Source organism: Prionailurus viverrinus, chromosome D4, assembly GCF_022837055.1.
Source record: "Prionailurus viverrinus isolate Anna chromosome D4, UM_Priviv_1.0, whole genome shotgun sequence".
Classification (NCBI taxonomy): Eukaryota; Metazoa; Chordata; class Mammalia; order Carnivora; family Felidae; genus Prionailurus; species Prionailurus viverrinus.
Window position 1 is genome coordinate 2913779 of NC_062573.1, and position 17501 is coordinate 2931279.

A 17501-nucleotide genomic window follows, 5' to 3' on the forward strand; every position below is an offset into this window, starting at 1 on the left:
CATATACTGAATTCTTAATTTTGGTTACTGTATTTTTGGATCTAAAATTTCCATTTGAACTTTTTTATGGTTTCCAGTTCTCTGACAACATTCTCTATTTGCCTTTTATTTCCTTACATATATTAGGCATAGTTATTTCACAGCCCATACTGGATTCTTTTCTACATTTCTATGGGTCTGTTTCTGTTGTCTTTTGGTTATAGTACATGATGCCATCTCTTCTTGTATGTCTGTTTTTCTGATTGTGTGCCCAATGGTGTATTTGCTTTGTTTACAGAAACAGCTTGAAGCCTAGAATGATGGTATCTTTCTCTACAAAAAGATTATATTTGCTTTATCCAGGCACCCACAAGTACTAGCAATCCAATCTCAAGGACCAAGGTATTTTGAAGAATTACAGTCTCTGTGTCTACGTACTTCCCAATGCACCCTTGCAAGAGTGCAGCCCTAGCAATCAAGGGAAATAAGGTAGCCTCCCCTGATAGGTCCTAGCCACCTGGATACCAGTTCCCTACAAAGTTGTCAAAAGTACTGCTTAACCCCTCAGCCTCTTACTCTCTCAGAACTGACAAATGGCCCAAGGAAAAGTCATTTCGCCTGGCCTTATTTTCTTTTTATCTACAAGTTCCCTGGACAACATCATCCATTCCCAGGGCCTCAACTATGAACTTCAGTGGATGACTCCCAAGCTACATCTTTAACCTTGACCTTTCTCATAGATTATACTTCCAAACTGAACATTTCCCAACTGATATACTGATGGCAATGCAAACCTGGCACAAACCTTTAATCTCCCCTCCATCAAACAAGCATGTCCTCATGTGTTTCCTGTATCAGATAATAATATCACATCTTCAATTAATTAGGCTAAAAACCTCAGCTATCTTCTAATACTCTTTCCTCCTCACATTCATATCCAACTGTTTACATAATCTCCAAAACAGAAGTTCTACCTCCAAAATGCTTTACAAATCCATCCCTGTTTTCTACTTTCAGTGGCCTTATTTGAATCCTTACCACCTCTTTCCTGGAATATACCAACAATCTCCTATATAGTCACTCTCATTCTAGTAGGGTTTCTTACCAGTACTTGCAGGTGCCTGGACAAAGCGAATATAATTTTTTTGTAGAGAAAGAGACCATCATTCTAGGCTTCAAGCTGTTTCTATAAACAAAGCAAATACACCACTGGGCACACAATTAGAGAAAAACAGACATACAAGAAGACACGGCAACATGTACTAGAATATAGTGTTGAATGAGACTTCAGTCCAGTCAACATGAGATTCACCATCAGGGGAAAAGCATTAAACAATTCATTACTTACTGCTCAGTTTGGCATCACATATACTAAAACTAGAACAATTTGTGATCTGGGGAGCCTGGCTGGCTCAGTCAGTGAAGCATGTGACTCGAACTCAAGGTCATGAGTTTGAGCCCCACATTGGGTGTAGAGTTTATTTTAAAGACAAAACAAAATAATTCATTACGTAATTATAATTGTGATAAGTGCCATCAAGGAAAAGTGTAAGAAGCTATGAGAATATACAATGGAGGATATGAACTGTGAATACATGGAAAGCTTTCTTAAAGAACTGACATTTGAAGTGAGCTTTCAAATTAATAAGACTAGTAATTAATAAGATGTTTATGCATTTTTGTAGGGAAGACAGGGTTATTAGGCCATTCCAGATAGCACAAACAGCATAATAATAATTATTATTATTCTCCTTACTCTATGATAGGCTCTCTGATAGGTGCTTTAACTATATTATCTCACTGAAACTCCTATAACCTGATGAAGTACATGCTGTTTTAATCCAAAATATACCGATGAGGAAATGAGGCACAGTGAGGCTGAATGACTTGCCCAAAGGTCACAGAACTAATAAGTTGGGAAACCTTCCTAATCCTCTTAGTAGAAAGTAAACTCATCCTTCTACCATATTCCAAAATGGCACCCATATGCCCCTGTGCGCTCCCCCAGGTAACTTTTGTATCCTGGCATTAACATGTTTGTCTGTCTCCCCCAAGAAATCTGACATTTCTGAGGGAGAAGACCTCTAATTCACCTTTGTTTGCCACAGTGCCAAGCACAATGCCTGTAATAGGCACTCAGGACCTGTTGAGTGCATTTGGAAAATAGCTAGAAAATCCAGACAAATCCTTTTAGCTGGATCAAATTAACTTATTTACACTGTTTGTAGTTTCTACTCTCAAAATCCGTATTCATTTTAGAAAAGTAATATGCTTCCTACATGGCCGAGAGGAGTCAGGAAAGGAGAAGAGAAGCCAAAACACAAGGACAAAGGAAGCCCAAGGGCATCTCTGGAGAGTGCCAGATATCCTGGGTGGGAATATCACAGAGTCAGCATAAGTGAGAAGCCAGCAGGCTTGAACCTGGAGCCTGTTCTGATCTGGTGCCTTTGTTCTTCGGGCTACACTGTGGATCTTCTGTTCACTCCTCCCTCTGTACTCTCTGCACTGTTCTGGGCCCCAAGAGGCTGACCTACATACCCTCAGGTTTCTGGTCAAAGCAAGTCACTGGTGGGAGATGCGAAAAGGGGAGGAAAGTAACGTCAGAGCAATGGCTGCCCTGACTCCCTCCATGTAAAAACGGCTTTACTTAAGGTTTCAGTTACTATCTTTCCAAATACAGCTTCTATGTCTCTGGTGGGTTCTTATAATCCTTCTTTTATCTCTCCAGGGCGAGGGTAGTAACAGAACCAACCATTACTAGCATTACCTTTTGTGGTTTCCCTACACTCTGCCCACACTTCTGTGAATAGTCGCTTTTCAACTCTCCTCGAATTACTCTAATTTGAGTGTGCCATCTGTTTTCTGCTGGGACCCTGACTGATATATTGGCCTACTGGTCTGACAAGCCTCAGAGAAGCAAGGCAATGGAAAGGTGAGATGCAATGATGAGGGACAGGCATGAGGACAGACTGCCAGGAATACTCAAAGGGAAGAAATAGGCAAAAGAAGGTGAGGGGGGTGAAAACTGGATTCTGAAATATGGCTTCTTCTAGGTAGAGGAAAACTCGAAAACCACTACATCTAAGCTGGAAATAGTCTCTATTCTTAGTTTGGGCATTATATCAAACTAGTAGTAAGAGATTTCCTCAAAAAAAGTCAGTTCAAAATAAATATAATACCTGCCTCCCTGGAGCAAACTTTAGGTACCACGCTAATCACGGTACGGATTGTTAGCAGAGAAGAAAACAACAACAAATCAGAGGCTTCCGTTTTCTTTAAATCTTGCAGATATATGCTTTATCCGTACTCAGTGTTACAGCATCCTCAAAGCTCCCATCTCTTTACAACCTGCTCCTTTGTTCTTTGCACACTGTTTAATGACGTCTATCTCCACTAGGACATACAAGCAGAACCTTTTATAGAACAGAGGGTCTGTAGCCTTCTTTTAAGACAGAGTGAAAGAACCACTTTAACAAAATAGCTGCCTCTTTCCTTCACCTTGTCTCTAGTTCGCCAATTGCAACCTTACATCCTTACAGTAGAAATCCAGTCCTGCCTTCTGTCTACTTGCCAAAGCAACCGAACAGGCCTTTATAGATAGCTGAAAAAGATACTGTAATCTGATAGTCATCTTTTTTTTCCCCTGCTCTAATTATTATTTTAGCGGGCTTCTTCTTATTTTAATAGATTTTTTTTAATAAGGAAATCTTACTTACAAATTTTAATTAGCTTACTGAATATTCACTGCTTTGGAATAAGTCGTTTAATGAGTAAGGAGACCTCAGGCTACTAACTAGCCTGGAGTGTCTAAAGTGGCTTAGGGGGAAATGACGCAGCCCGAGTGATAAAAGCCAAGGCCTGTGCCTCACAAACCAGGATTCTGCAGCTGGGGCCTCAGAGAGAGAGGAATCACACTGCCTCTTGCAGGAAAAAAAGGTAAAAATCCAGCTTCTTGTTTTTTATTAAGAACCTCTGAGTAAGAACCTCCAGCTCTCTCACTCATAAAGTCTTGTGACTCTTTGTCAAATCACTTAACCTCTCTGAACATCAGTCTCCTCATCTGTAAGGGTTAGATAATAATTTTTTCCACACTAGACTGTTGTAAAAGTGGGTCCTGTGCACCACTTTAAAAGCTCTAAAATACGTGAGTTGAATGAATGAATGAATGAATCTTAATGTTGCCAATTAACCTCTCTACTATTTCAGGTACTCATCTGTTAAAAAAAAAAAAAAATCAATCCTTTCTTTACAGAACATTTCAATTACAGTAGCAATGAAGAAGTGAACATTTTTCATTCTAAAAACACCTAGCAGAGAAAGTAGGGCCAGAGTTATTTAAACTCAAAATTGGAATCAGGAGAACAATGGAGTTTTTTGTCACTTGCTAATTTGAATAATCAATGCAAGTTAGCACTATTTCAAAAAGTAAAAGCATATTAATATCTGCTTCACTAATTAAGTATATGTGACAATTTAAGTATGATTCTCAATGCTTATGACATTTGAAATCATTCCTTCTTTTGTGAATTTTCAGGGTGTTATGTAAAAAAAAAGGGGGGGATCTCCAGCTTACTTAACCAAACCAAGCCTTAAGAAATCAGAGAGGGGTAGAGGGGTGCCTGGGTGGCTCAGTCGGTTAAGCATCAGACTCTCGGTTTTGACTCCGGTCATGATCTCATGGTTCGTGGGTTTGAGCCGCGCATCGGGCTCGATGCTGACAGAGCAGGGTCTTCTTGGGATTCATTCTCTCTCTGCTCCTCTCCTGTTCTCCCTGTTTCCCTCAGAATAAATAAAGTTTTTTTTTTCAACATTTATTTATTTTTTTTGGGAGAGAGACAGAGCATGAACGGGGGAGGGGCAGAGAGAGAGAGGGAGACACAGAATCGGAAACAGGCTCCAGGCTCTGAGCCATCGGCCCAGAGCCTGACGCGGGGCTCGAACTCCCGGACCGTGATATCGTGACCAGGCTGAAGTCGGACGCTTAACCGACTGCGCCACCCAGGCGCCCCATCCCTCAGAATAAATAAATACAATTTTTAAAAGAAGACATCAGAGATTTCAAATTCTGAGCTCAACCTGCAATTCTACATTAAGGATATTTATATTTACAATATACCACCAGAAATTAATGTTAGACTAACATAAACTATAAATTTTTCACTTACCAGTGCCTATTTATACATTATAGTATAGAATGAACTTAAAAAGCTGTAAGATATATTAACTTTATATGTCCAAAACCAAACTCCTGATCTGCCCTTCCACCAAAAAATCTGTTCCTCCTAAATCCCTCCCCATCACACTTAAAGGAAAACTGCACCTTTCTGCTGCTCAAGCCAAAAATGTTTGAGACCTCCTTGACTCTCTCTGACATCCTACATTTCATCTATCAGTAAACCCTCTTGGCTGTACCTTCACAATTACCTGGGATCCAGCCACTTTTCATCACCTTTACTACAAGCATCCTGATCCAAGCCACCGTCATCTTCTCCCTGGATTATTGCGATGACACCCTAACTGGTGACTGCTTGTCCTTGCCTCCTTCACTCTATTATCAATACAGCTGCCATGGTGATCCTGTTAAAACTTAAGTCAGATCATGTCACTCCCCAGCTTTCCACTTCACTCAGAGGAAAAGTCCTCCATTACCATGGTGTCTAAGGCCCCCACACCATTTGGATCTCACAATCTCTCTGACTTGTCTCTGACGCCTCCTCCCACTTGTTCAGGCAATTTTCCCCTCAGGCCCTTTGCACCTACTGTTCCCTCTGCCTGGAATGTTCTTTGCCTATTAGCCACATGGTTGTTCATTCTCTCCTTCAAGCTTTACCAAAAGATACTCTCTCAGGAGGGGTTTTCTTTACCACCTTATTAAAAATTGCACACTTCACTCCCTGTTCTCTTTCCCTCCTTTATTTGTCTTATCCATACCACCTATCACTGTATTCTAATTTATCATCTCATTTACTTATGTTATCTGTTTGTATTCTCTCAGGAGAATGTAAGCTCAATGAAGGCAGGTTTGCTGTTGATGTGAAAGTAAACTTTTTAGTCAAGTGAAATATATATAAATCAACACAAGGTGTATATATACATCATAAGTAGAGAGCTTGATGCATTTTCAAAAAGTGAAGACACCCATGAAAGCATTGTTTAGATACAGAAACATCTCCCTTCCCAATCACTGTTCTCCTAAGGGTAACCACTTTTATCCTGACTTTATTTTTTATTTTTATTTTTTAGAAAGAGAGAGAGACAGTGAGTGAGTACGAGCCAGGGAGAGGGGCAGTAGGAGAGAGTCCCAAGCAGGCTCCATGCTCAGTACAAAGCAGGAGCAGACTCCTGCTCGAGTACAAAGCTCGATCCCATGACCCTGGGATCACGACCTAAGCTGAAATCAAGAGTCGGACGCTCAACCAACTGAGCCACCCAGATGCCCCTATCCTGAATTAACACTAAGATCAAGTTTGTTTTTAAACTTTTTTTAAAAGTAGTCTCCATGCCCAACGTGGGGCTTGAACTTACGACCCTGAGATCAAGAGTTACATGCTACACCAAATCAGCCAGTCATGTGCCTGTTTTTGAACGTTTTAATAAATGGAATCATATACCAAGTGCCTGACTTCTTTCACTTAGCATTATATAGGTATACATAGTCAAGTTCATACATTCTCACTGATATAAAGTATTCTAAATATACAAAAGTATGCCACATTTATTTACACATTTTCCTACTGATGGACATTTCCATTGTTTCTAGTTTGGCTAATGGGAATACTGTTGCTAAGGATATTCTTTTACATATCTTTGGTGAACATATGTACATACTTCTGTCAGGTAGGGCAGGTGGTTTTGCCTGTTAAGTTCACAGACATCTCTTCCATTCCCAGTATAGTATCTAGTACATAATAGGTATTCCAATTGATTTTTTTGTTAGCAAATGAATGGAAATACTTTTAAATATTCTGTTATTTGGATATAATAATTCACATAAAACTTCCTTCATATATATATACATATATATATAGATACATACATATAGTATATATACATATCTACATATGTATATATATTATATGTATGTATCTATATATATATTTATAAAGCATAAAAATTATAATCATTAAAAATTTTTATCATTGAAGTATAGTTGGCATAAAACATTATATTAGTTTCAGGTATACAACACAATGATTCAACAATTCTATACATTACTCAACACTCACCACCCTACATTATTACAAAATTATTCACTCTCTTCTTTTTGCTGAACTTTTCACCTCTGTGACTTCTTATTTTATTACTGGAGGTATGTGCACCTTTTAATCCTTTTCACCTATTTTTCCCATCCCCCTATCTTCCTCTTTTCTGGCAACCACCAGTTTGTTCTCTGTGCTTAGAAGTTGTTTCTGGCACAAAAAACCATAAAATACCTAGGAATAAATCTAACCAAAGAGGTGAAAAATCTATATGCTGAAAACTATAGAAAGCTAATGAAAGAAACTGAAGACACAAAAGAATGGAAAAAGATTCCCTGCTCCTGGATAGGAAGAACAAATATTGTTAAAATGTCAATGCTACCCAAAGCAATCCACATATTCAATGCAATCCCTATCAAAGTAACACCAGCATTCTTCACAGAGTTAGAACAAATAATCCTAAAATTTGTATGGAACCAGAAAAGACCCCAAATAGCCAAAGTGATCTTGAAAAAGAAAACCAAAGCAGGAGGCATTACAATCCCAGACTTCAAGCTATACTACAAAGCTGTAATCATCAAGACAGTATGGTACCGCCACAAGAACACACACTCAGATCAATGGAATAGAATAGAGAACCCAGAAATGGACCCACAAACGTATGGGCAACTAATCTTTGACAAAGCAGGAAAGAAGATCCAATGGAATAAAGACAGTCTCTTCAGCAAGTGGTGCTGGGAAAACTGGACCGCGACATGCAGAAGAATAAACCTGGACCACTTTCTTACACCATACACAAAAATAAACTCAAAATGGATGAAAGACAGGAAGCCATCAAAATCCTTGAGGAGAAAGCAGGCAAAAACCTCTTTGATCTTGGCTGCAGCAACTTCTTACTCACCACGTCTCCAGAGGCAAGGGAAACAAAAGCAAAAATGAACTCCTGGGACCTCATCAAAATAAAAAGCTTCTGCACAGCCAATGAAACAATCAGCAAAACTAAAAGGCAACCGAAAGAATGGGAGAAGATATTTGCAAATGGCATATCAGATAAAGGATTAGTATCCAAAATCTACAAAGAACTTATCAAACTCAACACCCAAAAAACAAATAATCCAGTGAAGAAATGGGCAAAAGACATGAATAGACACTTCTCCAAAGAAGACATCCAGATGGCCAACTGACACATGAAAAAATGCTCAACATCACTTGTCATCAGGGAAATAGAAATCAAAACCACAATGAAATACCACCTGACACCTGTCAGAATGGCTAACATTAACAAGTCAGGCAACAACAGATGTTGGTGAGGGTGCGGAGAAAGAAGATCTCTTTTACATTGTTGGTGGGAATGCAAGCTGGTGCAGCCACTCTGGAAAATAGTATGGAGGTTCCTCAAAAAACTAAAAATAGAACTACCCTATGACCCAGCAATTGCACTACTAGGCATTTATACAAGGGATACAGGTGTGCTGTTTCGAAGGGACACATGCACCCCCATGTTTATAGCAGCACTATCGACAATAGCCAAAGGATGGAAAGAGCCCAAATGTCCATCAATGGATGAATGGATAAAGAAGATGTGGTTTATATATACAATGGAGTATTATTTGGCAATCAAAAAGAATGAAATCTTGCCATTTGCAACTACATGGATGGAACTGGAGGGTATTATGCTAAGTGAAATTAGTCAGAGAAAGACAAAAATCATATGACTTCACTCATATGAGGACTTTAAGAGACAAAACAGTTGAACATAAGGGAAGGGAAACAAAAATAATATAAAAACAGGGAGGGGGACAAAACAGAAGAGACTCAAATATGGAGAACAAACTGAGGGTTACTGAAGGGGTTGTGGGAGGGGGGATGGGCGAAACGGGTAAGGGGCACTAAGGAATCTACTCCTGAAATCATTGTTGCACTATATGCTAACTAATTTGGATGTAAATTTAAAAAAATAAAACATTGGGGCGCCTGGGTGGCGCAGTCGGTTAAGTGTCCGACTTCAGCCAGGTCACGATCTCGCGGTCCGTGGGTTCGAGCCCCGCGTCGGGCTCTGGGCAGATGGCTCAGAGCCTGGAGCCTGTTTCCGATTCTGTGTCTCCCTCTCTCTCTGCCCCTCCCCCGTTCATGCTCTGTCTCTCTCTGTCCCAAAAATAAATAAAAAACATTGGAAAAAAAAATTAAAATAAATAAATAAATAAATAAAACATTAAATTAAAAAAAAAAGAAATTGTTTTTTTTTTAACTTCTTCATTTGTTTTATTTTTTAGATTCCAAGATGTACACATTAAATGTGCATAGATTTTTTTTGTATGCTAATAATACTTAAACAAAAACATTAAAAAATTTTTAAAGCATAAAAATTAATTCCTGTAAATCTTCCACTCAACTTAAATAAACATAAAACAATACCACTAAAACTGTGAATATTCTTTCCTAATCCTATTCCACTTAACTGAGGTTTTTTTTTTTTTTATCATTCCCTTTACTTTCTGTATATTTAATCATATATGTATGTACTCTAAACAATATGCTGTTTGCTTGGTTTTGAACTTTATATATATACTCTGCAATGTGCCTTTTTCACTCACTATTATGTTTCTAAGATTCACTCACATTGGATATATGTCATTGTACATTATTCTTTTTCACTGCTATATAGTAATCTGTTGTGGGATTATACCACAATAGATTTATCCATTTCCCCACTCAATGGACACTTGTCTTATTTCAAGTTTTTTTTGCCATTTCAAACAATGTTATTACAAATGCTCTTACATATTCACAACTACGAGGATGGAACTAGAGGGTATTATGCTAAGTGAAATTAGTCAGAGAAAGACAAGTATCATATGACTTCATTCATATGAGGGCTTTAAGATACAAAGCAGATGAACATAAGAGAAGGAAAGCAAAAATAATATAAAAACATGGAGGGGGACAAAAACAGAAGAGACTCTTAAATATGGAGAACAAACTGAGGGTTACTGGAAGGGTTGTGGGAGGGAAGATGGGCTAAATGGGTAAGAGGCATTAAGGAATCTACTCCTGAAATCACTGTTGCACTATATGCTAACTAACTTGGATGCAAATTAAAAAAATAAATTAAAAAAAAAAAAAGGAAAGGGTAAAAAAAAAAACCCAAAAAACAAATGCTCTTACATGTTTCCTGATATACATACACAAGAAGTTTTCTAGAACAATTTCACTAAGAGGTGAAATTAAGGATTGATTGAATGGTATATGTATATTTAAATTTATAAGATAATGCCGTAAGGTTTTCAAAGTGGCTATACCAATTTACATTCCTACTAAGAATATTTAAGAGTATCTGCTATTATATATTTTTGCCAACAATGTCCAGACTTGGTATGGTCAAATTTAGGATTTTTTGCCCCAATCCAGGAAATGTAAAATGTTATTTCATTGAAGGTTTTAAATCACATTTTCCTGATTACAAAAAAGGATCTTCTCATATAATCGACTATTTATATTCTTTCTGTGAAGTCCTTGTTTTTGTCTATTTTTCAAATATGTTCTTTGTCTTTTTCTTATTAATTTATAGGAATTCCTTATGTATTTTAGATTTGAATCTGACTTATACACTTACAAATATCTTCTTGCAGTCTGTGGGCTGTCTTTACATTTTATTTCTTTATTTTCTTTCGTTATTTTTTAAATGTTTATTTATTTTTGAGAGAGAGAGACAGAGTTTGAGCAGAGGAGAGGCAGAGAGGGAGACACAAATCTGAAGCAGGCTCCAGGCTCTGAGCTGTCAGCACAGAGTCCAAAGCGAGGCTCAAACTCACGAACTGTGAGATTATGACCTGAGCCAAAGTCGGACACTTAACCGACTGAGCCACCCAGGTGCCCCTGTCTTCACATTTTAAAAAACATTTTATTTGAAATAATTTCAAGCCTGCAAAAAAGGCCACAAAAATAAAAATAGTATAAAGAACATCTGTGTATGCCTTTTAGTCATATTCACCTATTATTAAACATTTTACCCCATTTGTTTTATCATTTGTGTTCACTCACGCATGTGCAATTTGTGTTTATACATGTTTGTGTGTTTATGCACACACATATACAAACACACATACACACACATTTTTTCCTGAACTATTTGAAGGTAAATTATATATATCATGGCTCTTTCTCCCTATGTAAGTAAGTCAGTGTATCCCTAAGACTAGAGATACTCGCTTATACAACAATAGAACAATTACATTTTGTAATTTACTGTAATAATTTTAACCCAATAACATTCTTTATGGCATTTCCTCCCCTTCAGTAGCAGATCCAGTCTAGGGTCAGGAATTGCATTTACCTGTCATGTCTCTATCCTCTCTTAGTGTGAACCATTTCCATGGCCTTTCTTTGACATTTTTAAAGAATACTACTCCCACCCCCTTTTTTCCCTAACAGAACACTCTTCATTTTGTTTGTCTGATGTTTTCTAGTGATTAGATTCAGACTACATTCTTGGATGAAATACTATACACAATGTCCACTGTCTCTCTTTGGTGATGTTGATTCTAATCACCTGATCCGAGTTTTGTTCCATTTCTCCACTCTATAATTGCTTTTTTTTTTTTTTTTTTTGAAACCCTTACAACTAATAAAGAGCCTATGGAGAGACACTTTAAGACCATTTTCTTCATCAAAATTTCCCCCCAGATTTAATATCTATTGATGATTCCTGCCTGATCCAGTCTTTACTAAAATGGTTGTATCATGTTGATGTTTCACAGTCTTTGATAAACATTTTACCACAAAACTTACCAATCTTTTCCTTTGTTGCTTAAACATTTTATGTCCTTTTTTTTTTTTAAATTTTTTTTAACGTTTATTTATTATCGAGAGACAGAGAGACACAGAGCGTGAGCAGGGGAGGGGTAGAGAGAGGGGGAAATACAGAATCCGAAGCAGGCTCCAGGCTCGACGCGGGGCTCGAACTCACAAACTGCAAGATCATGACCTGAGCTAAAGTCGGTCGCTCAACCAACTGAGCCACCCAGGCGTCCCTTTTATGTCCTTTTTAAGAATTTTTTTTACTATCCTCAAAGTCCTAAAGATATATCCTTACATTTTCTTCTGAAAGTTCCTTATTCTTTCTTTTTAAAATTTTTTAAACATTTTTATTTATTTTTGAGAGACAGAGCATGAGCCAGGGAGGGGCAGAGAGAGAGGGAGACACAGAATCCGAAGGAGGCTCCAGGCTCTGAGCTGTCAGCACAGGGCCCGATGCAGGGCTTGAACCCACAAACTGTGAGATCATGACCTGAGCCGAAGTCGGATGCTCAACCGACTGAGCCACCCAGGTGCTCCTTATTCTTAGTTATTCCTTATTCTTAATTATTATTTTAAGCAATATTTTAAGTAATCCAGAATAAATCAGTTTCATATATTAAGCAGTATTTTAAGTAATCCAGAATAAATCAATTTCATATACTAAGCAGTATTTTAAGCAATCCAGAATTAATCAGTTTCATATACTCTATGAAAGGCAAAAATAGTGTTGTTATAGTTGCCGGTTTTCAGTGGGTTTCAATTTTTTTAAGTTAGTTTTGTGTGTGAACAATTTCTGGATTCTAAATTTAATTATATTTTAGCATGGGGCGCCTGGGTGGCTCAGTCGGTTGAGTGTCGGACTTCAGCTCAGGTCATGATCTCAAGGTTTGTGAGTTCAAGCCCCACGTCGGGCTCTGTGCTGACAGCTTGGAGCCTGAAGCCTGCTTCGGATTCTGTGTCTCCCTCTCTTTGCCCCTCCCCTGCTTGCGCTCTGTCTCTCTCTCAAAAATAAATAAAGATTAAAACAATTTCTTTTAAATTATATTTTAGTATGATGTATATTTTAAACAATGTTTGGTCTCTTTAGAAAGTGGTTAACCTCTCAGGTCTGGAATATTCTCTGCTTTCGTTTCTAAACAACTTAAACAGGGCACTCATAAGGCTAGTAACTGACATCTAATACTTAAAATGATAACATCATTGTTCCTACTTCAGAGATGTGTAGGTGGTGACTTGTTGAGGGGAAATTAACTTCTTTAGGTAGGAAAAAGGTAAATGGGGGGGGGGGGGGGGGAATGTCACAATTTAATGCTTACACTGATCCCTGAAAGTCTGCATGTGAAAGGCCGAACTGGGAGAAAAACAGAAAAAGCAGCCAATCTGCTTTGTAGACAGACCAATCTTAAGTCTCTGTTATTTCCACGTCTCAAGCGATTACTAAAAAATTTCCAAAACCTAGCCGTTCTTCTATCAGAAAACAAGTGAAATGAATATAGTAGAAATTAAGAAGTTAGTAATGTGTTCCTAGCCTATGTTAGAAGTAGAGCAAAACCTCCCTAGTTCGGAGCAGAGTCAGAAGGAAACTTTTCTCTCGCTTAATACACAGCGTGTATTAAGCAACTGTATTAAGCAGGTCCTACGCTGCACAGAAAATGCTAGAATTACACTAATGAAAAGCCAGGATTGTATCGGCTTTCAAAAAAGGTATATAATCTGCGTTATTGTCCAGTGCTAACTATGGTAGACAGGGAAACAAGAAAAAAAGAAGCAGAAGCATGAAAACACCTTAGCTGAAATTGGACCTACAGACATCTGCATTCTAGAGTCAGAAAGCTACTGTGAGAGGCGGAAAACCGGACTTGGCGTCATCCACTGGTGTTTAGCATGAGTCTGATCCTCTCACTAATGTTCAGGGAAAATGCACACACCAGAAAAACACCCGCTTAATTTCATCTTCTCTGTCTGACCCAGCATATTATACTGTTCCCTTAATAGTTCAAGTGGCAGTGAGCACTACACAACCCAGATAGGAATGTTTTAGAGATGTCCTCATAAGTTGGTAACTCAAATCAATTATAGGCCATTTCAAACTCAGCAAGACGAATCAGGACAAACACTATTCCGTAAGAGAATGACAATAACTCTTAAATGATAGCTTAATTATGAATCTATGATTGTTCTAGAGGTTCTGTGAAAAGTAATGCCAAAACAGAAGCTGGAAACCATCTCAAGCCCAGACTTTAATCCCTTAAATAACAATGACTTAAAATACTGATATAAAACTTTCACTGGAATCTGAAGGGGATCTCTAATATCTTGGACTTCAGATGTACAGCAGGAATATTAACTTAGAAACTACCTTAAAATGCTTGTGTCCTATGATCAATAGGAAACACCAAAATTTCTGCCAAGGGTCAGCTTTTCCTTAAGTTCCATTGCAACAGCTGGTTGGTAATTACTACATTTCCGTGCTATAAAGAAATGCTATTTTGATGTCCGTGTATAAACAACAGTACGAGTACTAAAATAAAATTATATTTTAGAGTTAATGCCAGTAAAACATACTTATTTGTTTAAGGAGGTACAGTTGTTTATTTATTTGTCTCCAGTCCTCAATCAAATACCAGTCTATCTGCCTCAAACTAAATGTATTTTTGTTAGATGATGACAGCTAATTTCAGGGCCACAATTTATTACAAATAAACATTAAAAACGAAACAAAGACGGGTATAAACTTAATTCTTCTGTTTAATGAATAACAAGGAAGCAAAGAAATCCTTGGGAACCAAATATCATAGCATGGTTACCAAGAAAAGACTTAGTGAATTCCTCAAAGCTTTCACCAAAGAGTTATATTAAATTTCCTTTCGGCAACAAATAAATTGGTTTCTCACTGGTAGAAGCTTAGGTCAGTCATCTAAATCAGGGAAAGCAGGACCGTATGCCATTTACTGAAGAGTCACTTAAGTATAAACCGTGTCTCTCCCCATGGCATGTTTATGTCCTCTCTATAGAAGATTTACACTGGGGTGGTGGCTGATTATCTTGATTCCTCACCACTTAGATTAAAAAAACGAAAAAACAAAAAAAACAACACATCACCGAAGCTTTAAAAGCTTGCATAAAAACATGGAAATATCTCTATTTTCTTTTTATCTGCTTTCACACCGGAACACGTGGATCTGAAATTCGGTGATACCGGGAAGAAAGAATAGGGTTTCTAGATTCATAGGGAAGCGAGACAGACCCTTGGAGCCCTCTCACCTGTGACACTGTGATGCTGCATTTCTTGGCCAGCTCCTCTTTGGCTTCTTCACTGGGGTAGGGGTTACTGAGGTGTGAGTAAAAATATTCATTCAAGATTTCGGTGGCCTGTTTACTGAAGTTACGCCTTTTTCGTCTATGACAAGAAGCAAAAGAGAATTACAGTTATAATCGGTCTTAACCAAGGAGGGATATATTGATTAGGATCATACAAAAAGATTAGATTTCTATGTTTTTAAACATTCTTAGGGTCTGATTTATCACACCAATACTGCAATTACGCTCTTGGCATCCTCCAAAGCACCGTCCAACTCGTGTTAAGATGTAGGATCACTAAAAATACAAGAATGTGAAGCACAATTATCTCTATTCTTTAAATTATGCGACAAGGATCTAATGTGTTATAGGTCCTCAGGGAAGATCCAGTTGAAACAAAGCAGGTAAGGTCTACCAGAGAGCTTAAAGGAGATCGGAGGGTTCAGGGAGAGAGTAGAAAGTTAGGGGGAAGAAAGCCATTAAACATGTGTCATGGAAATGATTACAAATTATGAATTATCACAAACTATGAAGGAAAAGTATGGGATAATGAAAGCGTCTAAGAGGGAAATCTCACATAGATTACAGAGTCCAGAGAGGTTTCCTTGAAGGAGTGACATTTAACCTGAGACCTGGAAAATGTGTAGGAGTTAGTCAAAGAGTAGATGGGAAGAGGAACGAGCAGAGAAAGTGGTCTTGAAACAGAAACAAACTTGGGAATTCCAAAGGGGTAGAGGAGACTGAAACACAGTAAAACTCAGGGAACGTGTGAGTTGAGTATGGAAGGATGGGCAGGTGCCAGATTATATAGGCTTTGTGGACCCCCTAAGAACTTTTGGATTTTATTTTAAGTGCAACGGAAAGGTATTAAAGGCTTTAAGTTTTATGGGTTTTTTTTTTAAAGTTTTTATTTTTATTTATTTTGAGAGCAAGTGGGGGAGGGGTAGAGAAAGAGAGGGAGAGAGAATCCCAAGCAGGCTCTGTGCTATTAACACTAAGTGGGGCTTGAGCCAACAGACTGTGAGATCATCACCTGAGCCGAAATCAAGAGTCAGACACTTAACCAACTGAGCCATCCAGGTGCCCTGGCTTTAAGTTTTATGTTTTAAAAACATTATTCTGACTGCAGAGACTAGTTGGAGGAGGGCATGAAAGGAAATGTAGATATTTAACTGACTGAGCCACCTAGGCACCCAGAAAATGTAGATATTCAAGGGAACATGTGCAATGATCAAACTGAAGGATGATGGGAACTTGGCATAGGGTGAGAGTAATGGAAATAAAAAGGATTCAAGATCTATCTGAAAGGTAAAAGCAGCAGGACTTGGTGATGGATTGGATGGGGGCAGTGGGTGGAGAAGACAGAGAAGGAAGGTAAAGAAAAAAAATACATTAAGGCTTTCTAGATTTTTCTACTCAAGCAACTGCCTGGATTAAGGCATGATTTGGTCACAAGGGAAAAGAGGAGGGGAGGATTTTTTTTTTTTTTTTTTTTTGCTGTTTTTACTGGGAAGGTGGTGACACAGTTAGAAGATCAAATATTTATTAACAATTTATTCCAAATAGCAAAAATGTTATTTATATTTGGGTCTTGTTATTATGATTTTAAAGAATTCAAGCCTGAAAATTAGCATTTGTCAGACTTCATTTTAAGTTAGATCCTCCAGGGGCACCCAGGTGGCTCAGTTGGTTAAGCATCTGACTTCGGCTCGGATCATGATCTCACGATTCGTGGGTTTGAGCCCTGCGTTGGGCTCTGTGCTGACAGCTTGGAGCCTGGAGTCTGCTTAGATGCTGTGTCTCCCTCTCTCTTTGCCCTCCCCCACTCATGCTCTATCTCTCTCTGTCTCTTATAAATGAATAAATGTTAAAAACAAAATTTTAATTAGATCCTACAGCGGAGTGCCTGGGTGGCTCAGTTGGTTACATGTCCGACTTTGGCTCAGGTCATGATTTCATGGTTCGTGGGTTCGAGCCCTACATCGGGCTCTGTGCTGACAGCACAGAGCCTGGAGCCTAGTTCAGATTCTGTGTGTGTGTGTCTCTTTCTCCATAGTAAATAGACTTTAAAGAAATCTTTTTAAATAAATTAGATCCTCCAGTAACTAGAAAATACTTTCTCCAAATAATTTTCTTAACACTGTCTTCCAAATAATCATAATGATCTTCTCACTTGTGCTATCCTATACTCAGGAAAGAGTCAGTAGGCAGTTGTAAAATGTGTAG

At 38.1% G+C, this 17501-nt stretch overlaps 1 protein-coding gene across 7 annotated transcripts in view; it reads right to left on the reverse strand.

Annotated features, from left to right (window-relative positions):
• Positions 1-17501, reverse strand: part of PBX3 (PBX homeobox 3) — a 221938-nt gene that overhangs the window by 22033 nt on the left and 182404 nt on the right. For all 7 annotated transcript variants that reach the window (XM_047830104.1, XM_047830098.1, XM_047830100.1 and 4 more), the window contains one exon: positions 15240-15375. In XM_047830104.1, the coding sequence (XP_047686060.1) occupies positions 15240-15375 (136 nt within the window). The remainder of the gene's footprint in view (positions 1-15239; positions 15376-17501) is intronic.